At 38.4% G+C, this 26,538-nt stretch overlaps 1 protein-coding gene across 1 annotated transcript; it reads right to left on the bottom strand.

The window, feature by feature from the left end:
- Positions 1-771: 771 nt before the first annotated feature.
- Positions 772-14,936, bottom strand: AFTPH (aftiphilin; the record flags this gene model as incomplete). The annotated part of the gene is made up of 4 exons (XM_010018615.1): positions 13,191-14,936; positions 1,785-1,936; positions 1,142-1,268; positions 772-828 (listed from the first exon to the last, which is right to left on the bottom strand). Coding segments are annotated over exons 1-4 (2,082 nt in total), but the record flags the coding sequence as incomplete, so codon positions are not given.
- Between the last annotated feature and the right edge of the window lie 11,602 nt (positions 14,937-26,538).

The following is a 26,538-nucleotide window of genomic DNA, read 5'->3' on the forward strand; positions in this document are numbered from 1 at the left end:
ATATATTACATTATATTATATATAATAGCCTGCTTTTTATATACATACATATATATACGTGGGTCCTTTATAAATATGCCAGTAACATTGCAAAGCATTACCGTGCATCATTCTTAACCTAGGGATATTCAGATGCAATCAAGTAATTAATGAACAGCCTGTCAGAGAAACAGTCACATGAAGAGGAATGCTCGAGAGCACCGAGAAAACTTCCAACACACATTTCATACAGTATCTTAACTACTGAGCAATTCTTCACCTTCCTTTGAAGCATCTGGTCTTAGTGCCATGGCTTCCCACAAGTGCTGAAGCGAATTGATGTTTTGATTAATTTTGATGTTCCTCTGACATTTCTGACAACTATGTAATGATCTAGTTTGTTGTGTCAAGCTCTAGTCGATAGTTTTACATCTACACCTTATATTTAGTAGTTAAAATTCACCAAGAACGTTTTTTGCTGCATACACATTAGCAGATTACTTCACTTCTTTTTCAGAAAGTGCCTTAAACCAAGCTTAGACTAGCTAGCCCACCTTATTAAATAGTCTGCTTCCTGAAACAAGTAACCCAATACTTTCATTTATAAAGTATCTGCTTGCACACATAATAAAAATTGTGTATCCGATGATTCTTTTCTAGCATTTCTATTGATGCTTATGCCATAGCCATACTTAAAAAATATCTTTCAGTACTTCGTGCCTAATATAATCTATTTCATTAAACAACGTTTTTGGAACTATAGCAAAAAATAACACTAAAAAAGCAGCTTACCAGTCCTGCTGCATACATGGGTACTATAACAGGCTGTTTCTTGTTGCCTGTAAAGAGCTGATAAAACAACAACAAAAAATTTACTAAGAGTTTCCTGTGTCAGTGATGATAATATTTTTCAGTGTCGTATAACTTGTATAGGGTTAATATCAGAGAACAAATACTACGTTAATTACAACACAATGGTTAAAAACTAAAGCAACTTTTAATATTAAAGGGCTTATAAAAGGTTGTCAGATGGTCTGTTGTAAAAACGGTGTTCAGTGCAGCTATGCAATTAAGAGACAAGCATGCATACAAAGACTTCCACCTGAATCTACATTTAAAGCAGCTCCATTATATAGAAAACAAGTTTTATAGACAGACTCACAATATTTCTTGTGTCGATTCCCAAGGAGCACAAAAGCTTTTTGTTGCTGTGGGAGCCACCCCACTGATATCTCAGTCCATATGCATCATGGATATCCTGCAGCTCTGTCCACACATCCATCAGTTCCCTAAAATCAAGTTATCAAAAGGAATAACAGCTTCATAGCCTTGAATACTTATACTAGTTTGTAATGCAAGTGATTTATTATACATTCCAATTAAACTTACACCCAAGCACAATACGCAGGGGAACTAAAACTGCAGTGTTCTCAGCACAATTTTAGTTCAGACTTCTTATTGGAAAATGAAGTCCAGAGCAGACAGGACAAGGCCTACTGAGACTTCATCACATGAATAAATATAGCACTTTATATCCAATGTGACTAATACGACATATTCTGATTAACTCAGAGACATCACTTAAAAGATGATATGCTGCTGACTAAGTTGATATGCTAAGTGAAATATTCCTGGCATATATAGCCACTAAAAACAAGCATTCTGCTAGGATAACTGATTTTCACTCTATAGTTTTTCAAAGTGCTTGAAATAAACAGCTTATTTTGAATTACTGCTATATATTTTAAGTTCCTACAGACACATTTCTATTTCCATTTTAAGTGTGTTGCATTGTGGTTTCTTACCCAGTATTTGATAAGGTCTCCTCGGTTGTCATCTGCTTTTCACCTGCTTCCAACAAATGATTCAAGGAACTTATTTCTTCTTCAATTTCAAGAACAGGCATGGAAGGAAAACAGACTTCAAATATTCGTTCCAGACGACTTAGTAATGTTGTCTATATTAAAAAGAAATTATTTATGTCAAGTTAACTGCTTTAAAGGAGTCCACAATTATAACAATAAGATGGAAAACAACATATAGCTAACACAAAGTTTCACTTACCATCAAATATTTAACTGTCAGAGCATCCCAAATCTTTATAAGTACCAAATACAGGCTGCTAGCTACTGGGAACAGTAAGGATTTTGCCCTCTGCAAAGCAAGTTCTTACAGAAAGTCTGGAACAGTTCTTACAGAAAGTCTGGAACAGTTCTTACCAGAGTTACTCTTTGGTAAGAATTAGCAGAAAACAGGCGCAACAAGTATTTTGCTGTATTTATTTCAGATATGTTAAAGCCTCCACGCCTATACATGCTAAGGGTTTTACTGAACATCTTTTTGGCAAGCTTAGGATTGATCAATATAATTTCCACTCCATGACAATACACTTCAATCCAAACTTGAGACATAACGTTGATTCAGAAGACAGATTCACTTCTTATATGCAGTTAGAGGTCTCACAAAACAGCGTGACATGGAACATTTGCTCATGATGTGACAACAACTCTGAAAACAGTAAGGAAAAACTATCTGTAGTCCTAAAAACCTGTCAGTATCAATGACTCAGATGTAAGAAAACTATAATCCCCATCTTCATTTGGTTCAGTTTATGTCATGGTCAGGTGTAATGCAGGAACCAAGACTAAGGCATTGCTTGTCAAAAGGTATTTGTAAGACTTGTTTTGTACTTCTCCAGACCAAAAACCAAACAAATACCCCCTCCCACCTCAAGGCCTTAATTTCTTGCCCCCAAACCTGTTTGTCTGGTTTTATACATTACAGATTGCTTATTTAAATAGAAGAATTACTTTCTTCCAAGCAATTTCCTTTTCCTCCAATTCACGATTCAAGCAGTTAATGCCAAATGCTGTGATCTTGCCGGGGTTAAAAGACAACCTTGGAAGTGTTTCTATCCCAGCCAAATAACTCAAAAAACAAGAACACCACTAACTTTTATTTTAGCTGCATAAGAAGTCAGCTAGATAGCAGCATGGTTTGTATAACCACAGCTTTATCAATGTTACTCTCCTCTGACCTTCTTCCTGGTGCCTTGCGTTATAAACTCACACCAAGAGTATGTAAATACAAACACTCAGAAGTTTTGTGGGAAGGCTATGGGAAAGCTACAGATCTATATTCCACAGTTTTGAGAGACTAGGCAGGATTTCCTGCTTGTCAAAGTAGTTGCCACCATGTCTTGATGTCACCATTACTTCAGCATCCTTTGAGAGAAAGGAAACTTAAGCATCTTAGCAAAGCAGACAGGACTCTTATGTTTCATAATGCAGTGTCTCCTGCTTTTCTCTCCACCAGTGCCACTATCTCTGCTGTTGGGTAGGATAAGGTCTCAGTAATATAAACAGCACATATCTATACCAATGGTTTCCAGGCATTTTAATTCCACAGCATGTACCGGGTCTTGATAGATAAGATTTAATATTCAAAACAAAAAAACCCCAACAAAACCAAAACCCAAACAACCTCCTCCCCTTAGAAACCAAACAACCCCCCCCTTATTTTTTTGACAAGTTCTTCTGTATTTCCATCTAGACACAGAATTTCAACTTTATTATAGCTCTATGAACTATCTGCCTCAGACATCAGATGTAGCACTGACATGGAATGTATTTTTTCCCCCAGTTCAACCCATTACAAACAGGTTAACTGGCAAACTCTTAACATTTATTAAAAAGTGCCAATTGCAAGGTATGCTCACAAAAATGACACTAAAGCTTTTCTTTAATGTACCTGTTTTTTTTTTTTTTTTTACAAGGAATACCTGAATCTCTTCTTGCCAGAGGAAGGAAACACAAGCCTGGCGCAAACCCAACACTTCTATCTTTCTAATTTGGAGTTCCTCAACAGCCACCTTTCCAACGCTCTGCTGCACTGCACACAGGGCAGTGTCCAGCAGCTCCAATACCTGCTTTTCTACTGGGGAAATGGAAAAGAAAATGAGTAGGTAGAAATCCCACGAGCATCCCACAGTGTGTGCTAGTATAGCTATGGCAGCAGAGCCCTCCTGTGGAGATGCAGCATATTCCAGCAGCAACGCTGATTTACAAACATAAACCTTAGAGGTATTTTGTTACAACTGAAATGATGTAAGGTTCAGAGAAGTAAGGCTGGTAGGTGGAAGCTACATATTTTAATTAGACCAAGCAACACAGTTGGGATAAACCTTTATGCTTCGCGATTATAACTTACCAACAACATTTCGCACTAGACTTTTAATCTGAAAATTTGCTTCATCTCAATTAAGCAAACCGCTGACTATGTACATCAGCAAATACAGCATAGGAAACATAACAAACACCATGTTAATGGAATATCTTGATTCTGTATTGGAGTCAGGATGACGAGTCAGGAACTAGGAACCAAGTCTGTTCAGTCTATTCTCTCTATTCAGCTGCTAACTGCAAAAAGTGGGAAAAAGAACTTGCTTACAACATCAGCTCTTCAGTTTTGCTATCTGTGGAAGAAATGCCTGATGGGGACAGGCACCAGGTTCAGTTATTTGCAAAACATAATGTCAAAATGCCGTAATTATTATACTATTAAAGGATCTGAACTACACAGCATACTTAATCTCCTTTTTCTTTTCTCCTTTTCCTCTTCATTACCTTAGTGGGATATTTTGCCCATAATGAGTGATGTTCTACAGAATGTAATTTTCCTTTTAATCATCTCTTAACACCCAATCGTTTCAGCCATACAGTAAGTTACAATACTTGTCACATTACTTATAGGCTGTTTTGCATTTCTTGACCAGAACTAAGACACTAATTTACATTTTTAAGAAGTAAAACTATACAGTATCTCAGATTCTAACCTGACATTTCAGCACACAAAAGCACACTCTACCTAAGTTTTGAACCTTAATTTTGCCTACAATATATCATTTGCCCCATCACATGAACAGGTGATGCATACTTCATTTCTGTAATACAACAGGAATACATATCCCCAGTGAAAAGCAAGAGGCAGATGAAAGGCACTGGATCATGAAAACAGCAAGGCATCATGTTTCCTGGAAAGGATCAGTATTTCAGAACATGCTAGTGACTAAGAATATGCTCGCTTAGGTAATGAAAGAATTAACAGACAGCCTCTAAGAACCAAGCAGCATCTCAGCCAGCTCCCAGTTTCAAATTTGAACTTAAGAATTGTGCCAAAATTTCAGGAACAGTTTAATTATAGCTTCTTTACACTTCCTTTCATCTTTTCTGCATTTCCAGAAATGCTTAGCCCTTACTTATATACGATGGAGAAGAACGGTTTCCATAGCAAACCAGAGTAATTAATTCTATGTGTGCAAATGGACACAGGGAAGAGCATATAAACACAAATTTCCCAGGCAGTGGCAGTCTCCTTAATGGGGAAACAGCTGAACTTGTTCTTCTAATTGGTAATGAAATCCTGTGGTCACAACTCCCAGGTATTAAGGGCATTACCAAGGTTTTGAAATTAGTGTAATGCTCATCTTCTACAAACCTCAGTCTACTGCTTGTACAAAACAGACTAAAAAAGTATTATTTCTGTCATACACCGTAGTGTCACCTCTTTCAGTGTGAAAAAAAGGCAGAAAAGACAAAAACTTCTATTTTTCATGTCACTAAAAGCATTTGATACCCAAGTGTTCTCCATTGCCATTTGAGAAGATTAATTCTTAAAAGCACTTACTGAAGACATGAATGAAGGCTACAGCTGCCATATTAAAAATTAACTGTGATTCTCCAAACAGTGACAAGCTCAAAGCCCCATAGTTTCTGTGACTACATAGAAGTTTTTGGTAAACACTTAAGATATGTGGTAATCACCAGTTGAAACAATCAAAATATCACAGACCTAACAGAATTCCATGTAAGAATGATAACCACAGGATTAGAATTTATCTCCTCAGCAGTTAAAAAGGGGGCAAGATCCAGCCCACAGAGCTGAAAGGCCAAAGTACTTGGTTTACAGAATTTGTTTTTCTCTTCTTTTCCACCACAAGACTATAGAACCAATGAACTCCTTCAACACAGCAAATTTACACGGGCCACCCAGCATGCTAAATCCTCCTCAGCTGACTCCAGGTCACCTCAACATTGACAGGTTGCTGCCTTTCTTCAGAGCTATGAAAAGAGAAGATACTAAAACTTGACATAAAGATAACATACTTGGGCCACACTACAGAAACAGTTGATAGGAATTGCAGTTTTCACCATATGACTGCTGCAATGTTTCTCCTGGTGAAGTTCTGGGGAACTCCATGTACAGGGGTTGCTGGGGAGAATCCCAACAGTCTTCTTGCTTTCTTCCATGGTCCCAATTACACATGAGCTGTGGAGCAGACACAAGAGCTCATCCAGCGAGCTTCTCCTTATGTTGGGAGCTGAACAGTGGAGTGGTACTTTGTCCCTTTTTCTTCCTCACTTTCCATTGGGCACCACTTCTCTATACACAATCCCTCTTTTCCCCACTCTCAGTTATAGCCCACAACATCTCTGCTCTGGCAGCCTTCAGAGGTGCTTTAAGGGGAAGAGTTGAAAGCAGGGCACACCTTCAGCCCTCCTTTTTCCTGCTGCCAGGTAAAGAGGCTACAGCGGAAGCAGCACTCAAGCTCTGGACTGGTTGCATCTATCAAACACAAAACTGGAAGATATAAGGATAAATAAAACCAGTGTAACAGTTAAATTTATTGAGTATATTTTGATATTCAAGTTAGAAAAACATAAGAAAGGAAACAGAAATGAGCATATGAAGGATCCAAGATGCTAAAGGTATAATTTAGGAAAGGAATAAAGTCCATATGGACACGATCAGCTCCTAGTTAGGATTCAGAAGCCAAGCAAAGTCTCTCAAAAGAAACAGCAGAACAAAGCTCAGGGGCCAGAAGCCAAGAAAAGAAACTGATTAACCAGGAAGATTTTATGTATTTATTTTAAATCAGGAACCCACTGCTCCGGAGAGTGCCTAACAGAGGTATTTATGACCATTTTAACAAAATAAAGCAGAGGTTAAATGAGAAGCTCCCTTTGCTGATGTTTCTAACAACCAAACCATATTTTCCAGGAACACGTTTGCCTGTGAGGATCTAAGTCACCATATACTCCTCTACCTTCGCCATATGTGTGTGTGGGTTGGGTAGGGTTTTTTTTCCTCCCAATTTCCTTTTTTTTTTTTTTTTTGTTTGTTTGTTTTTGGGGTTTTTTTTTTTAGGTTTTTGGATTTTTTTAAGAGCTAAACTACATGACCATACAGTTTACACAGGGAAGCTGAAAAAAATATTTCAATGGATGCAACTCGTCATGGGGAACATACCAATCAACTTCAGTGGGTCTCAGCATCTTTTGGACTCAGTCATTACATAAAGCTGAAGAGCTAACTAAATCACAGAATGGTTTGGGTTGCAAGGGACCTTAAAAGCTCATCCAGTTCCAATCCCCTGCCACGGGCAGCAACACCTTCTACTACAGCAGGTTGCTCCCAGTGCCCAACCTGGCCTTGAACACTGCCAGGGATGGGGCAGCCACAGATTCTCCAGGCAACCTGTGCCAGAGCCTCACTTCATAGTGAAAATTGTTTTCCTAATATCTAATCTAAAACTAACCTCCTTCAGTTTAAAGCCATTCCCCCTTGTCCTGTCACTACATGCCTTGTAGAAAGTCCCGCTCCAGATTTCTTGTAGGCCCTTTTTAGGTATTGGAAGGCACTTTTTTTTGGGGGGGTGGGGTGGGTTATAAGTGCACATGAACAAGCAAACAAATCACTAAGTTCCTAGTTAAATGTGAGAAGTTTTTTCTTTGGAAAGGTTCATGGACTGTTTAAACTAAGAATCAGTTTCCCTTCCACATAGCAACAACTTATTTCTTTAGCTCTTGTGCAGACTCTGCTTAGCAAAGAAAGCACCTTCTCAGAAGCAATGGGAGAAGAGCTGCAGGCAGAAAAAAAACCGAGTGAAAAAGAGAAGCAAAGCTGATGAAGAACACTAGCTTATCTTCTCATGATTCAAATGTGATGGCTTTTCTCCACCTCCTTTGAAAAGCAGGTAAATTTAAGATGGTGCTGTAAATTTCTCACAGGTAAAAAATTTGTTTCATTTTCTTATTGCATGTAATTTATAATTGAAATGCTGGTCTTAAACTGAGATTTACAAGCCAAGAAGAGGATATCGCAAAAGCTAAAAACCTCACCAACACAAAATGAGGACTAAGTTTTTTTTACAATAACTTAAAGAATTAAAGAAGACCATGATAGTCCTAAATATCCCAAAAATATTTTTAAACAGTAACTATAAAGATCTGGGGCTCAGCAAAGCAAATCTGAAAATGTAGTGGTTTGAGAAAGAAGAATAAGACTTCTCTGGTCTTTTTAATGCTTGATACAAGAGAGTTATAAACCACAGTGAAGTTCAATGTAGAAATGTGAAGCTGGCTCCATCCTTCTTGCTGGAAAGCTTTCACATTTATTCTCCTTCAGGTGAAGGATGTATCAAATCTTGCATACATGCAAAGTGCAGTTTAACAGTTATTTAGGTAGACTACATAAAACTTACTTTCCATTTCAGCTAGTCATGTTATTATTACCTGGTAGTATTGTACCAACTTTTCAGTCGGTCTCCAAGAGGAAGTACATAAACAGAAATGCTAAAACAACCCCCTCCCAAACTATTTTCTTTTGCAAGATCCTCTTAGCCACCCTGTTCTGAAACACAATTACAGACTACTTTTAATGGTCTGGGTTTTTTACTGTTATTCAGCTGCTCAGACTTAAGAACTGTGCTATGGATTTAAATCCAAACCTTTGCAGACAGATGTATTTGCACTGCAAGATTTTACCCAACTGTCTGAATTGAATTTAGCCAACATTATCTTAATTTATCTCAGTGAACCGAGAGGCAAGCTTTTATGGTCATAATTACTTTTTTCCAAGAGGATGACTTCACTGATTGTCCAAGACAAAGTACTCTCTAAGTGACAGTGATCCAGGTTTTTCTCTGTCTTGATGCATACTTGTGGCTTAGTAACTCTGCATCACCCACACTGTCTGATTAATCTGAAGCGCTACAGCCTGTGAGCACAGGCTCTCTAATATGCAGAAGATCTGAAAACCCACTTGGAGGACTGTTTGGGTTTCCCTTCCTCCCTTTCCTGCACTTGTTAACTTTCAGCTAAATTAAGTAAGAGTTTTGGCTTTCCAACCAAGCCACAATTCATCTCCTCCTCTAAAGATGTCAATATGCCTTGAACACAGCTAGGCACAGCTGTATTACCCATGATGATCACTACAAGTAATAACCACTCTTGTGCTTTGCTGCCTAAGTCCTATATATATTCTTAACGCACAGTACTGCAGAGTAACCCCCCTTCAGATGACTAACGTTCAGCACCATCTCATGGAAAAAGCTGTGCTACAGGCCTTATATTCCTTATAAACATAACTCAGTAGTGTGCTATGTGATCACATAAAGAGGATTAATGCACATGGTACAGCACACGTGCTTGTTACGTCAACCAGTTCACCCACTGCTACATCCTACATCAGTTTTAATGAACACAAATGTGCATCTATAGCTAACACAAACCTGCAGCTATACTGAAACCAACTATTACACATTTTCCAGCTGAAGACAGACACTAAATGATTAAGGCATATGGTAGTATTACTACAGGTTCAAATAATAGTCTGTGTATCTGTGTCCCTCAGCCTTTGAAACTGGAACCTTTTCTAAGGGGCTGCAAATTCTTTCAGTAGTTTTAACTGAATACCATATACCTTGCCCTTTTCTTCTTGCCTCCATGCAGCACTACTGAATAGAAGAGGTCAGCATGTAACTAATCCTACATTGCAGATTGTGTGCAGGATTCAGAGACTCTAAGACCAAAGACGAAGTAGAAAAGACAATGATCTTTTTGCCAGTACGTGTCACTATATAAGGTCATTTTTACTCTTTACTTTCATCTTTTATATTCTATATTTTGTAAGAAAAACTGGATTAATTAGTTGAATTCAAGCACAGTCTAAGACTCTACTTAAACATTATACCAAATCCACGACTTTCTAAACAGTTTGCCAGGCAAGTACCTTACAATGAAGACCACGTTCAGAAAGCACAAAATTTTACTGCCACCTCCTCACCCAGATGACACAAACTAAGGAACCAGAATGGAAAATGCACAGAGACCATTGGCAAGGGAACTTGAGCTACTGGTAAGTAACTTTCCTTTCATGGTGCGTTTTGGATGGACAAAAATTGCTGTATACATCTTTTCCACATTTAAACAGTAATGCTACTGGCTAAGTATAGAAAAGCAGAAAACTGAAAAGTAAAGAATTGCATTAGAATCGTTCTGTTTATACACCATTCAAAATTATTTCACTACCACAATACAGTGACTCTCCTAGCCTCAGCATCACAGATCACGTACATAGAGTATCCTGTAAATGATCCCAGTGCACCTTTAGCCTAAGCTGAGGTCTCAATTTTCTCATCTATCTCAAGTGTCTAACACATGCAGTACTTCTCTCATGCACTGCCTGCTTCCTTTAAGTTGCTACAGCATGTGGTTTCTGGATCTGCCAGCACTACATTGATGCAAGTGATATACTGCTCCCTAGGCTTCTCTGGTTAGGGTAAAAACACTTTTGTTCTCTTGCCGATCCCTACCTTTATTTTGCTTGCAAGGGTTTCTGGTTTTGCATCACACAGCTCCAGAATAATCCACAGGAAACAGAAGATCAGCAAATTCTTTAAAATGCTGTATTTTGTGGTTTGGCCTCAGTGACATCCTCTTAAAGTAAGGAAGCCAATCAAAATCTGAGTTTAAGTTTACTAAGGTTCTGCACTCAAAGCACTGGGACTATCTGCTGGCTTATGTTAGAATCATAGAATAGTTAGGGTTGGAAAGGACCCTAAGATCATCTAGTTCCAACCCCCCTGCCATGAGCAGGGACATCACACACTAAACTATGTCGTCCAAGGCTCTCAATGCTTCTAATTGTGTGGCTCAATAGAAGAAAACTTGATTATTTAAGATTAAAACAAAATATTTTTCTTAAATACAAAAAGGTTTAAATAGATCCTTCCAAAATTTAAAGCACTTACAGAATAAGAAGTATGCTTTGAAAATATATAACTATTGTTTTGAGAGTTAACAGGAAAAAAAAAAAGTACCAACTAACTGTCATTGCAAGGCTGAGGAAACTATTGCAACAGAGAAAACACATCCAGCTCAACTTCCTCTACAGCTCATTTGTGTAAAACATTCTCTGAGTTACATTTCCTCACTGGCAGGGGAGGCAGAACCTCACTTCGTAGCCAAACAATGACAATGGGCTGTAGTATAAAGAAAAGGAATGAAAAAATATTTAAATCTTAAAACTTGCTTTACAATCTAACTGAAGTACTGTGAGACTTCCCAACGGATCACGGAAGAACTTGTATTGTAACTTGGCTTTTATCTATTGCTAAGGAAGACTCAGGGAGCTGGAAAAGAAATAAGTTACAGAACCTCTGGAGGTTCTGCTGTTATAAACATCTACATTCAGAAGTGTTTTCTATTGAAACTCCATCATAGAATTATGGAAAATTGTAAGTAAAATTGTATGAAACCTTCAGAGTGTCCCTCAATAATGATTAACTAGAAAAATGGATGATTGACTGAAATCATCTCCCCACCCCATTTCTTTGCGAGATTCTGGACAGCCTTTCAAGTGGCAACAGGGACAATTTAGATGAAGTGTACTAATGACCTTCGTACTCTCCGATTTTATGGGTGAATGACCAACAGAATAGGTAACAATAGGTCTCTGCTTTCAACTTCAGAAATGGACCCTCACATTCAGGTGACGATGAGTAAGGTTTTGCATAGGCACAGAAATCCACCTGCAGGCTCACTTGGGAGCCTTTCTTGGGCTCATGAAGTCACTCTAAAATTTGCTGTGTCACTCACTGCCCAAAACTGCAAGCAGGAAGTGACAGGAGCTGAGGCTCACAACTTTAAAGGTGACAAGAAATCAGTGCTAAGTCCCCAACACTCCATTCCATTTGATGATGCTTGCAAAGCTCCAGCTGGCACAACCTTCTTCTGAAAAGCCATTTCACCTCTCACTGGTAGGAAATAGGAAGAGGCAGGACTGTCACCAAGCCTACACAAGGTCCTGGAAGAAAGGACTTACCTCATTTCCTTTTATTGACAGAGAAGATCCAGACCTTTCAGACACATATTACCACTAACAGCCTTTATTGCTGGTGTTGCTGCATGCTTCAAAAAGACAGCATACTCTAAACTACTCACATGGAATGACATGATTAAAAGGAAATATTGAGGAGAATTTAAACTCAAATTGTTTTTCTGAATTTTAAAACTAATATCAAATACTTAGTAAAAAATTATCCATGTATGAACAGGCACAGATCTCAAAGATGACTGGTGAAAAGACTTAGGAAGGAATTAATACATACTTAGCAACTAAGGCAGAAAACCTGGAAAGGGAGGAGGGAGGGAGAACGGGAGAAACCTATCTACTTCACCCTCCCTGAAACTCCTAACTAGAAATACCAGCAGCTTTAAGATATCAGCAGTCCTGTATCTGTGATGTTGCTATAACATGGAGCTTCCCACAATTAATGTATATCAGAGACTTACTTTTAAATTATTAACTTCCCAGGAGTTGGAATACCAGGGACAGAACTCCATAGGTGATGTTTCATCCTGCTCTCTGCTCTAAGCAAATGATTGCAGCTATTTACAAATCATCATTTTTAATCAGATTTTAAAAACATGATAGAATGATGATGAAAAATCTTGGTAACCAGTAATCTCATCTTCCAGTCACACCACTATTTTATGAAAAGGCAACACCAGAGGACCTCCTCAACAGGCAATAAACTATGAAGCAAAGGAAGAACTGTCCCAGGCTCTGAAATGTTTATGACTGCTTATTCCTTTGATCAGTTTATGTAAAGGACCACATGTAATCACCAAAACAAATGCATACAAGTTCCAGCATTCCCCACTCATTTTCTGCAGGAAGTAACAGTGTATAAGACAGAGGATGCAAATGCAGCACACTTTCATACCACCCCATTTGACCCACCAAATTAAATCTCTCCCACAAGACAAACAAGGACTATTCAAACATTTGTTGTATGCAGAAGCAGGAACCAGGGAGAATGGTTTGCACACAAGAACAAGACTGAATGAAATCAAGAACACCCTTACCTGAACTGAAGGTGCTGGCTCTTGAGATTGGCTACTGGTAGTTCCTTGGGAAGATGCTAAAGCAAAACTGTCAGTCTTGTGTAATACTGGACCATCAATCCTGGCAGATGCATCTGTCCTATGTGACTGCCATGTCTCTTTTCTGTGATGAGATTCACCAACTTGCTCATCTCCAAAGGCAGCCCAAGAACAGCTGTCTTTTTGTTCATCTTCAAAAGCATTCCAGTCTGTAGCCTGGTTACAACCTGCTGACCTGAAGTCTGCAAAGTCGTCACAGTCCTGAAAAGCAACACTCTCATCTTGAGGTTTTGGCACTGAATCGAAGTCTCCAAATTCACTGTCATCACCATTTTCTACCTCAGTAGTATGCTGGAAGTCTAAGCCAGAAGTTTTACTGGTAGTATCACATTCTAAAGTGTCAGCAGTCTGATTTAGTTCAGCATGATCCAACCTTGCTGGCTGCTGAGAAACAGTACTTGTGTCCCTGAATTCACCAAACTCATCATTAGGCTCACTAATGTGTGCGGGCTGTTTGGAAGGTCCTTCTAGATCTAGAGCATTTATTGATTCTTGAGCGTTAACGAAGGTGGGAGATGCACTGCTGACTGAGCCAAAATCACCAAAATCATCATCATCGTGTGTGTCACTGCAAGCTACTACTACAGTACTACTTTCACCATTGTTAAGATCTTCAGAATTATCCAATTTTTCTCCTGCAAGATCACAGCTTAGGCTTTGGATCTTATCAACCTTGATGCTCTCTGTTCCTGAAGAGCCATCAGGTGTAGTAAGACCTTTGCCATTCTCTGTGCCATATTGTCTTCTCCTTCCATTGTGTTCTCCATTTTCAGTAGTGCATATTGAACTTCCAGTTACTTGAGACTTACTAGAAATTGCAAATTCATTATCTTCCAGTGCTGAGGGGCCCTGTTCACAGCTAATTTCTGAAACACAAACTTCTTCTTCAATATGAGTTACTCTGTTTATTCTGTTGTTCTCCTGAACGCTCAGAGAGTCTCTTTCATGAAGAACACTGCATATTGTAGGTCCAGTTCCCTCTAAATGGATTGGCTTTTTGCTTGAGAATGAAGCAAAATCTGCAAAGTCTTCACCTGAGCTAGGCATTGAGTTCAAATTTTGCTCAGTACTATACGTGCTAAAAGTTTTCAGTCCCTTTGAATCACTGACACTGTCTAGATCATCTGTTCCCTGAGGATTTGCAGGGTCTAATGCTGCAAATCCATTTGTTAGAATCTCTAGACATGGAATTTTCTCACCATTGCAAGCATCTATTTGCTCATCCTGGCTCTCAACTGCTGTACCAGTTCTAATAACACAAGAAGAAAAACCCTCTGATTTCCCAGTGCCTCTTTTGCTTACATCTTCTGAAGCAGTACCTGAAGTTCTAAACTTGGATTTTTCTTTGCTGGTATTTGTAGCTGGCATATCAGAAAGTTCCTTAGTAAGAGTAGGAAGCTCTGCAACGCAGTCTTTAACATTTTTAACAGATGTGAAAGTTGCAATGCTAGCTACATTGTCAGAATAATCATGGAGTGGGATGAAATGATTTGTGGGTATAAACTCTTCCTTTGGATGACTGTAGTCTGGTGTATCAAAATCAGGAAAAGCTACTCCAGCAGTGCTTACACCAGAAAATCCTCCAAATTCATCTTCATCATCATCATCAGCTCCATTGTCTAGTGGTGGAGGGGATGAGGAGTACATTCGAATAATATCTGGTTCCATTGTTTAGTTCCACTTCAAAGTTAATGTATTTCTATAACAGTGAAAAAAAAGTATATTAGAATTCGGCTAACTTTTACAATTCGTATTTTTTAATTTTACTGTTTCATGTTTTGTTTTACAAGTGAGCATATAGGTCAATGTCTATATTAGATATGAGAAAGGAACATTCCCCAAACCCATTTTCAAACTGATTCTTCTGTTTCAGAAGTCACAGAGAGTCTACTGAGGACAATTCATACCTCTTGTAAACTACCACATGATCATATCCTCAGCAGACAGCGCCAAAACACCAGAACACAAACCACATTTGCCTTGAGCTGTTGCGTACCACAGACAATTAAACTGAGTTTTAACCTACCAGTTCTCTACCTTCCATCACAAGCAATCCATAAAGTACCCAACGACCCTGGTGCATCTTTTGCCATGCTCCTTTGTGTGCTCAGCTTACTGTGTGACAGAAACTAAGCCACCTGATAGACTATGCCACAACATTCATGTACACAAGGCACCTTCAGTAGCACCAAAGACTTTGAAGGATGTTTCCATAAGCTTTGAAACTGTGAAAGCGTGGAGGAAGGAACTGCTGTTATAATCATTAGCTATGATACACTGCCCTACAGTTTAAGTTTCTTTCTACCCATTCACAGGGTCCCTGTTCTGTGGATTTCATAACTACAAGCCAACACGCTGTCTCCACAGCTGCTGCTGCCAGTCTGCTTTTGTCTTGTAAACCACCAGTTGGGAACAAGCACCAGCAAAGCCTCGAGCAAAACAAACTTCATCAAAGCTGCTTCTCAAAAGCAGAAAGGAGCAAGATTATCCATAAAATATTTAAACACAAATCACAGGAAGGAAAAAAGGAGAAAGTATTCCCATGGCCTAGATAGAACCAGATTAAGGACTCCATCTTAACACTGCAAACCATTACAGTAACAAGCAAGATATGGATGGAAAGCCTTCTTCCCTAAGGAGTGATCTTGATATTTTTTTCCCCTATATTGCATGTAATTAATGAAATAATAACTAGATTGCTTATAGATTCACAATTGTACATATCACTTAACTCGTTCATACCTTACGAGGCCCTTAAAGGGAGAGAGCTATGACCAAGCTCTTTCCATTATGAATGATGCTTGTCGTGAATAAACTGTAACATACCAAGCATCATCTACAGAGCAAGTGGAAACAAGCTATAAATACTAGTAAATATTTGAATTTCTAGCCACCAGAATAAGTGCAGACTTTACAATACCAGTTCTGAAACACAGATAAAACACTATCCTTAACTTCAGCATCTTCAGCAAACAACTTTGTACATGAACCTGCACAACAGCACACAGAGGGTGTAACAACAACAAAGGAAGCTCTGCACAACGTATCTCAGTGCTTGAGCCAAACAACTCTCAGTATTTGCTAGGGAAGGTATTTTGCAGTTATAAAAGAACATCATGCTTATCAGATGAAACCATGAAGTAATTTGTAACAACGCATGCAGACTGAAGAAGGCTGAAAAGGAATTTTGTTTAGAATAAAGAATAAGTTGTCAACAAGCTCCCACATAGGCTTACTCAGCAGCAGCTGCTTAATAAAGTATTTGAGAGAAGAGCTTCTCTCTCATCTCAGAGGTCTCATCTCTCCAGAGCACTCTCCCTTTTACATTATAGTCTAGCAATTGCTGTTTAATGTATACACTCATGTAAAGATCCTTTCAGAGATGCCTGCAGAGTACAACTTTGTGTTCACAGAGAGATTACTCCAACCTGTTTAGCTTCCAAGCCTCTGGGCTCTCAATCCAGTAAATACAATAATAGCATTTCTTCTTTGTAACTATCAGAGCAGCTATTCCTTCTCTATATCCAAATTTCCAAGATCTACTGTGGTCAGCCATCAACACTAAGATTAAACACCCAGTATATCCAGACTACAACTGCTTTCTGCATGTTTTACTGCAGACAAAAATCCATATGCTATACACAAAGATAAGCCCTGGTAGGTGGCAGTGCTGGTTTTGTTCTTTTGTAGAAGACAGACTGGTTAGGTAGATACTGGTATATATTAGCTGTGTTCATCACAAGGCACCGTATCTTGGGGATAGCAGTATTTAAAGCTATAGGGGAGCTGGTTAAACAGTGAATGGTATGATGGCTAGAATTCATGACTTCTAGCACCATTCATCAGTAGCTCTTTAGTAACACACTGACATTTAGGAGAAAGGACAGAGAGAACTGCACCAATTGGGATGGGACTCACTCTATCTCTCCAATTCCTGGAAAAGGGAAAGGATTTACTGGGGTTCTTTTTAATAAAAAGGAGTGGACTTATCTGGTTATTTAAAAAAATAAAATCACCCCTTGTAACTAAGTTTGCTTTCACAAGTCTCCACTTGAATCTCAGTAAAAAATAGCATAAATTTATTGTTAAACCTCCTGAAATTTAATGTGAGTTGTTACACCTATTTGGAAAATTCAGTCAACACAGTATTTATCATGTTATCCCATGTGACAAAAGCTGAAAAGACCAGAAAAGCAAGAAACCAGTTCTTGAAACAAACAAAAACCGCCCTCAGCACTATTTCAAGGACAGCGCTGACTGGATATAAGCCTTTATCATCCCAGAAGAAACAGGAGGCTGAACAGAAACAATGAAATGGCTAGAAAGAAGGAAGGTGAAAAAGGGGAAAACCTACTAAAACCACCCCTGATTGGCTTCTGGGTGGGGTGGAATAATAAGCAGCTCCCACCAAGTACTATGATTGAAGCCACTGCAATCTCAACAACAATTTAATCATACCATTAAATGGTTTATTCTTTATTAGGCAGAGATATACAATCCCTTTAAAACACATCTCTAAAGCCATTTAAAAAGAAAATATTTTAATATGTTGATTTACAGCATGTTGGTTTACATTGGAAAGAAAAAGACATATAACTAAACCCGTAGACACTTGAAGCAGCAAGTCAAATACTAAATACTTCCATTACTCTCAAACACGTAGCCTATAAAACATTACATGCTTGAGAAAGTCAAATGCTTATGTGCTGACACAAGTTAAAGCTAACATTTGATTTTGAAACCAAGATTTCTGAAGTCCACAAGACCCATTTTTGAAGCTTTCAGTGAAGCATGAGTAATAAAGATCCAAGTTTAACACCAAAGTGAATATACATGATATAAATACATATATAAACCACAGATACATATCAGAATTTTCTTCTTTTGAAACAGAATAATCAAGTCATGCAAGCAATTATAGTCAAGTAAAAAGGAGATTAAATCTAGGTAGACTAGCCTTCTTTTTCCCAGAAACCTTATCTGTATAGATGAGAAGTCATGAGAAGGGGAGGAAAAAGACAGAAGCAACCTCAAATTTGTTTCCAACTGGCAAATACATAAACCTACAGCCCTGCACACAGACAATGACAAAGTAGTTTTGCTGCTTCAGTAATAACACAAATCCACATTGTACTCCCACAGCCTAAAGTTTTCTAAAATCTTGGAAAGTACTTTGATCAGCTGCAACTATTTGCTTGGCTAAGAAGCACTGCCAGCTCAACGGCCTATCTAGATTACCACATCTTTATGGGCAGGAATTAGATGCAGGAGGATGCTGATGAGCCTCCTAATTTATGCATTATGTAGAATCACAGAATCGTTAGGGTTGGAAGGGACCTCTGGAGATCATTAGATTCAACCCCCTGCCAAGGCAGGGCCACCTAGAGCAGGTTAAACAGGAATGTGTCCAGGCAGGTTTTGAATGACTCCAGAGAGGGAGACTCCATAACCCCCTTGAGCAGCCTGTTCCAGTGCTCTGCCACCTTCAAAGTAAAGAAGTTCTTCCTCATGCCGAGGTGGAACCTCTTGTGTTGTAGTTTATGGCCACTGCTCCTCGTCTTGTCACTGGGCACCACTGAAAAGAGTCTGGTATCATACTCTTGGCACCCACCTTTGAGATATTTATATGCAGTAAGTGAGATGCCCTCTCAGTCTTCTCCAGACTAAGCAGGCCCAGCTCCTGCAATCTCTCCTCATAACAGAGATGCTCCACTCCCCTGATCATCCCTGTGGCCTCTGCTGGACCCTCTCCGATAGCTCTTGGTCTGTCTTGTACTGAGGAGCCCAGAACTGGACACAGTATTCCAGACGTGGCCAATACTACTTAAAAAAATAATATCCTAACACTATGAATCCAAGGCCTCAAAAAAAGCTTCTGAACTTTCCTATTAAAAAGAAAATTTGTCTGTATGTTTCACCAAAAGCACGTGTCTTTTATTTTTAAGTCTAGTCTCTTCAGATTTATAGGCTTGTGTAAGTTGGTTTTCACTTGAGTCATTTGAAATATCACATTCAGTTCTGTATTAGGTAACTGCTCCACAACTTGACATCAGAAGATCTCATGCAAGAAATGCAGGTTAAGAATTAATTTCTATCAACACTGGACATAAGTCCATATATTATCCATCCTAGCAACTCTACCTTTTTTTTTTTTTTAACCATTTACTGTATTATCATAGCATTAGCTAAAAATAAATCATAATAGAGTTGAGAAAATCCTTAGAGGCAAGGATGTTCTAAAAAAACAACCCCAAGATGCAACATTCAGAAAGCAAACTGAAAAAGAGAGCAGCAAGCAACACAGTCAAAGGGAATTTACCCACAAGACTCCTTTTCTTTCCAGTTAACATAAAAAAGGGAGGCAAGGAACAAGAATAGTAGGGACAAACAGAGGACAAAGACAATGTGAAAAGACTGCATGGGGGCTGGAGCAGACTGCCAAAGCCCAATCAAATATGTAGGAAGATCTCACACCATCTAAAAATTTTCTTTTCTGCAACTTCAGTCATAAAACAGAAGAGACTTCCTTCAATTTTTCATTTCAAAGCACTTTTAAAAACATCACAGCGATCATTTACACAGCAGTAGTCCAGTAGCACAATGCTCTGCTCCAGAAATGTTTCAGTAACAGTTGCCAAAACAGGATCTGCAAGGAACATTAATTGTACACTTAAAAATCTGATCATAGGTTTAATGGTCTACTAGATGTTTAATCAGTTTAACCCGTAAGAACCAACTACATGAACAATTGTATATTAACTTGTGTATATTTTCTTTAAATGTCAGCTCTTACCAATGATGTTACAGCTGTATTTTAAAAGTTGAAGAGCTCCAAAATGTAGGAATCTGTATTATATATGAGTGTAAGATCATTCTGTTAACACAACTTAACTGCTGGTTACGGAACTCAAAAGGATATCATACTCAAAAAGTAACAGAAGAAAAAAAGTCATTCTAGAATTCCACCTCCCCTTGACTGACTAATTAGTGATAATTCTTTTTTTTTTTTTTAAACATGGTATAATCCCAATTCTCCTTGCAATATAAGAACAACGTGGGAATTTTTTGCCCTAATATAGTTTCTACAGAAAGAATTTTCATTATGATCCCCTTTCTTGACTTCCAAAAATGATCCACCTGCCAACCATAAACTATTGAACCAAATTCATTATCATCCACTGGAACATTTAGATAGTGAAAACCCACAAGTCTGACAGAACAACTTTGTCCATTAATTCTTTTTACTTAATCCCTGCTTTGTCTGGCATCTCAAATGGGAACTAAGATACCCAACTCAGGCAGATATACCCTTGGTCCAAACATGTAATTCTGTAAGCCTGGTATTTCAAGTAATTAACCCAAAATGTGATTTAACTCAACGAAGAATTTGAACAAACCTATGACTGATACGCAGATTACTTATCTTCCCCAGATTTTTGAGGGAATTGACTCCAAATTTAGAAGTCAGCTATGAAGTTAACATGCGACGTTCGCACTTACTATATTTAAACATTCTTGAAACATGCTAATTTTAAGCAAATAGAACTCACCAATTTTTCAGAACACACTGTATAGTAAGGATTCTTCTTTGGAAGGAATTTCAACAGTTTTTACCTGCATGTAACAAAGCAGCTACTTCTATCATTCATGATACACAACAGCCAAGTTTATAGCAGCAGACCTGACCCCCTGAAGTGTAGAATCTGAGAGAGTTTAAGTGTTTGCGTTTAGACTGATTTTATCTACAATCACAGATTTATGTTGACAAGTGTCAGCTAGTTTTTCAGATCACAATAGCTTAGTATTAGACTGATGATGGATTTACATCAATTTCTCATGTCATGCAGTTATCCAATATTTTTCAGGAAAAACTATTAAAGAATTGTGTTTTCTTTCAGATGCCATTTTCTGCAGTCTGACTATTTTTTAAACCTGAAACACTGGTTAACTTCTTGCTTCCATGTATTTATATTCATACTTTGATATTCATCATGAAGGAATTTCACAAATGTCAGTATTATGAACAGAAGACCACTGTTGAAGTCACACTTTAAATGTAATTCACAAATACACTTAGAACTATATATTGACATTTTACTTTAAAGGAAAAAGAGTAACTGCTGGTTAATTTGGTAAGATTCAATTATGTTACTGCAGCACAAGAATTTAAAAATGTAACTCGGGTTAATTTAAAACACTCAGAAGAAGAGAGAAAGCAGAAATAAGTAATGCTGGAAAACAAAGAGTAGTAGTTGACTTAAGTTTTGATAGGGCAAAGATATGGAATGACAAAACGCATATCATTCTACCTCAAGTCACTAACCAGGTTTCTAAGCATTTACTATCAAACCAAGGTATCTTATTATTTGCTTTCAGTAAACAAGGAACAATATCTGCTTTCCTCATGCACGAATCACACCCTTGTTCATTACCTTTTGTAGAATAATAGTAACATTCTAACAAAGACATGGCAGCAAAGAGAACAATGCGATTACACAAAAGCAGGTATAAATAGTTCCTTCTCTACCTATCTTCTAAGGCAGACTTGAAACAGCATGTTTGGCTCTTACATAAGACCTAAAAAACTGGGAGGCCACAAAGAGTATCTCTAAAGAAATACTCGAGGCATGTAAATTCGTAAGAAACTCCCTGTGGAGCAGAACATTCCCTTTAACTTAAGATGAACATTAGCAAAACAATGGATAACCTCTCAGCTGTGGACTACTCTGCAAGCAAAGCTGAGTTAAGCAACCCATCACTTAAAGCATAAAGAAAACAAAATAATCAGAAATGGCACGATCAAGATCTCCATGACAGAAACGATAATGCTACTGAAATGCCCTACAGTAAAAGTCTTGCAGTGGCAAGGAGATGGATTTAAGTCATTAGCTGCTAGCATATGATCTTTCCAAGAACATTTAACTCTTCTACTGCAAGGGAATTCCTCAAGCAGATACCAAAAATACCACAGTGAGGACCAGATTTAGAATTCTCATTACAGCAAAATGTTGGCTTCCAGCAGAAAAAGCTGTCCTCTTCTATTACAACTTCTCCTTTTCATTGGCTTATGAACAATGGAAAATGGATTTACAGTCTTTCTGGACCTGAGAACTTATTTCTAGAAGGGCCATTGTAAATGAGGAGAGTCTGTCTGTTAAAATAGCATTTCTACAATCCCAAACCACTGTAGACAGAGAGTCACTGTCCAGGCTGAAGTCAATATGTGCTTCAATTGGTTTAATAAGCTTACTTTTATTTTTGGAATAAGTTACCAGCAAACAAAATACAGCAAGAAAACGTTTCCTTCATAAAGCCTCCAAGAAATCAATGCTTTCGATTTTGACGGTAATGCCGTTACAGCCAGAAGGTCCATTACCCAAAGCAGGAGTTTCACTTTTTTTTCCTGGCTTGGACATACATGAGTTGAGGAAAACAATGTCCTCCAGTTCCAGTAAAGGAAATATATCTAAGCCTTTTTTCTCATTACCCAACATTGGGAGAATTAATCAATACCACTGTACATTACTGTGGTTTCAACAAACACCAAATGTGCTAGACACCTTCTATTAAAAGGTGTTGTATGTAAAATGAACATTAAAGAAACCAAACTCAGGAGACTGCCTTTAGGATTCAGGTACTTATCTCAGGCAGCTCATTCTTCCTGTCCTCCTGACCTCCACAGGCTGGCAGTAAACACCAGACATCCTCAGAGAATCCAGCCTATGCAAGATTCAAACCTTTGACAGTACTCTTCCTCCTCTTATTGTTGACAATACAGGAAGACCAAACGTGAAATTTAAACAGAACTGGGATATAGATATCTTTCTGTACATCTTACTTATTAGGTTATATAAGGAAGGAATCAAACATAAACTTTTACTAGTTGTGCTGTTTCATTTATCATAGAATGGGCTTGGGTTAGAAGAGACCTTAAAGATCACTTAGTTCCAACCCACCCACCACGGGCAGGGACACCTTTCACTAGACCAGATTGCTCAAAGCTCCATCCAACCTGGCCTCGAATCCAACCTTCTCCCTATGCATTTTGGCTTAGATGTGGAATCAGAGAAACATTTGAAAAATACAAACCTAAATGTGTTAGTTCACGAAACAATTTTTTTAACCAAGAATACCATTACTTGCCTGAAAACAAAAAATCAAGTTATTTTTATAAAGTTATTACACGTAAAAATAAAAAAATAAAAAAATTAATCTTTCGACTCAAAATCTACTGACTTGCTTTAACAGCTGCAGATAAAGACATTATCTGGACCTAAACGTGTAAGCAGACAGTGGGGAAAAATGTAAGAACAAGCACGTTTTTAATTCATCTAGGCAAACACAACTGGCTGGGAAAGTCAATCAGGTTTAAAATCTGTCTCTGTGGGAACACAATATTTGTGTCCCATGTACAGCACACATCCATGCAATGTGTAAAGACAGATGTCGTAAGTAACACATAACTGGGATGTTTTCATTCTTATAGTTTCTTAAATTCCTTTCAAAACAGTGCTCAACTTGGTGAGAAAATCTATTTCTGGATGTTACCCTCAAACATGCTAGCTGGGAACCTGTTCTAAATTAAGACAAAAGGATGCTGGATTAGAAAGTATTAGAACTAGATTACTTAAGGTCAACTGTTCTCAGAGATTTATTTAGAGAGCAATATGTTCTTCATCACATATAAACCCTTCAAACTTCACACAAACTACAGTAAAGAGCAGATTACAACCACTCAGAGGTGCACTCTTACACGAAAGGTTCTCCCACAGCTTGGCAGAGGAAACACAGTTGCACAGGGAGAACAGCTACAGGTCCTCCTTCCATTACTGCCAACTTCTGCTTGTTTTCAAGTGAACAAGTATTTTTCTTCAACACACACAGAAGAAGTGAGGAGAAAAGGCAAACCCCCCCCCAAACAAGCTGACTGAAGCAAGCTAAACACACAGAGCAACAGCAGGCTTACATTATTCATCATTTATCCCACCTACAGACACTATCTCATAATAAACACAATACAGGAAGGACACCTAATGCTCCAAATAACAACATCTATTCTCCACCACTTTTCAATAGACGGATGAACTTCAGGTTTCACATTTCCTTCCCCCTGGCACCTACTTTCAAACGTATTAAAGCACAGACAAGTTTTGCCTTTCTTGTGGTTCTTGCAAAACAGCACTCTTGGGCTTGAAAAACCCAAATTATTTGCCATACAGAAACACACTCATTACATCACCTTGCAACTGGTACCAACACAGGAACATTTCTTACAGTATCAATCCAAAACTTCAATTGCTAAAGACATTAGCATGGAAGAGAGTACACTGGAAATGAGACTGTCGGTTTTCAAACAAGGCACATTTCAAGGCCTTCTTTTGTGTGCATAGCAGCTGCTTACACGGTGTTTTCTGCACAAAGGAAAGATAAAATTAACAGACTAAACCCGTGAAACCTAGCAATGAGTGGGATCTAAGCCACTTCTCTTAAGGGGACTATCCAGAGAAGTTAGGAGTATTTTGAATCCCCATGAAAGGGTTAGCATGTCATCGCACTGAAACGCTCACAAAGACATAGCTTAAATTGTCAAACAGTACAATAGCACAGAAAGGAACGAGCATTTTGTCAAAAAAGAATCTGAAAGAATATTATGCTGCTGAGTACAGCGAGAACAACCAGATCCAGCATCAGCTTCTTTACCGCTGGGTTTCCAACTGATACTACTACGTATCTGCAAGGAGAGCTCTATGAATATTTCAAGAGGAAAGGGCAAAGAGTTGAGTGAAGTCCCTCTAGGCTGCTCCATTATTTCCACTGTGAAAGACAAGTCTTTTCAAAGTACTGAAAGTTTCAGGGTATCATTTTATGTAATCAGGGTGTTAAAATGCTTGCACTAACTTAGTAAGTTACTAAAGAAATTTTCAAGTATAAATGTAAGTTCACACGCTGTCTTCATCAACAGAAACAGGCACCACAAATAGGATTCACTGTGTATAACTCTGAATCTTATAGACTATTAAATCCTTTGTGAAGTGAAACCATGATGTGAGCAAAACCAAAATAAAAACGAAATAAATTAAAAAGTAAAAATCAGACAGCATGAACTGATCTGTCAAGGCCAAGCTCCTTCAGCTGCTTACTTATAATCAAATTAAGGAAGTAAAAAGAAGAGGTCATACTTTCACATGACCTCAGAAGGTCATACAACATGTACTTACTGCAAACATTATGTGGAATGGGAACACCACAGGCACACCGGCTTTTCTCAAGTCCCTTTATTACAGTGGTAATTTGTATTTTTATGTTTAAATGAGCATATCCTCAAATTTATGCTATTTATTTTCACCAATATGAATGTTTTAAAAAAACCCACAACCTATCAGTAGCCACAGGTACTGCATCTCCTCCCCTGGCTCTCCCAATTAATGTTAAATTCCTCCAGGTACAGCTCCAACTTCATCACGAGGAGCTGTTACCTCCGTGTTAGCTGTGTGAACTTGCACACTGTGTGCCGACAACACAACCTAAAGTTTTTACGCTTTAAGTAGGCTAATTGGTTTTCCAAGTCTAGTTCATTTGTCCAGAGAATAAAACAAGGAGGAAATACTTTTAATTCTGTTCAACCTCCAAGGACCAGAGCAGTTAAAAAGCAGCATCCATCAAACTCACTTTACCATGGACCCAACAGCTGAAAAAAAACATTGGTCTAATGAAACATATCACACTTCATGCAAAACATGCATGAAAACAAAACTTGTATGACCAATGCACTACAGCTCTTGTTAATGATGCTGCTTCTATTCACTCCATTGATGAACAGATGTTCGCCTTAAAAGGAGCAGACTTCTGACTTCAATTTCTGTGCTGATGCTGGAAGAAAAGGGCTGACACCATCAAGAAGCCAACTTACAGACACTGTGAGGGAATCCCAAGGTTTAACCCTTGGTTTAAGGAATTCTTTTTAAGGAAAAAGATCATTTTGGTTCATCAGGTCGCCACTGAACTGTCAGGTCCTAAAAAGCATTTCAGCAATTTTGCCCCATTTTAGAAGGGTGCTACTTCTAAAAACATAAAATAAAAGCACAGCTCCACTTCAGTGTGTCATCTTCAGACGCATTTAGCAACGGACACGCTTCATGCCCCTTAAAAAAGAAAGCTTATTAGGAAAAGCAAACCCACAGGACAGCTCAACTTCTTGCACCACATCACGGAGCCCTCTCCTCCAGCTGCGGCCCCGCTGAACCCTACGGAACCGCGGGGCTCCGGCTGC

Source organism: Nestor notabilis, unplaced genomic scaffold (genome assembly GCF_000696875.1).
Source record: "Nestor notabilis isolate BGI_N333 unplaced genomic scaffold, ASM69687v1 scaffold13397, whole genome shotgun sequence".
NCBI lineage: Eukaryota > Metazoa > Chordata > Aves > Psittaciformes > Psittacidae > Nestor > Nestor notabilis.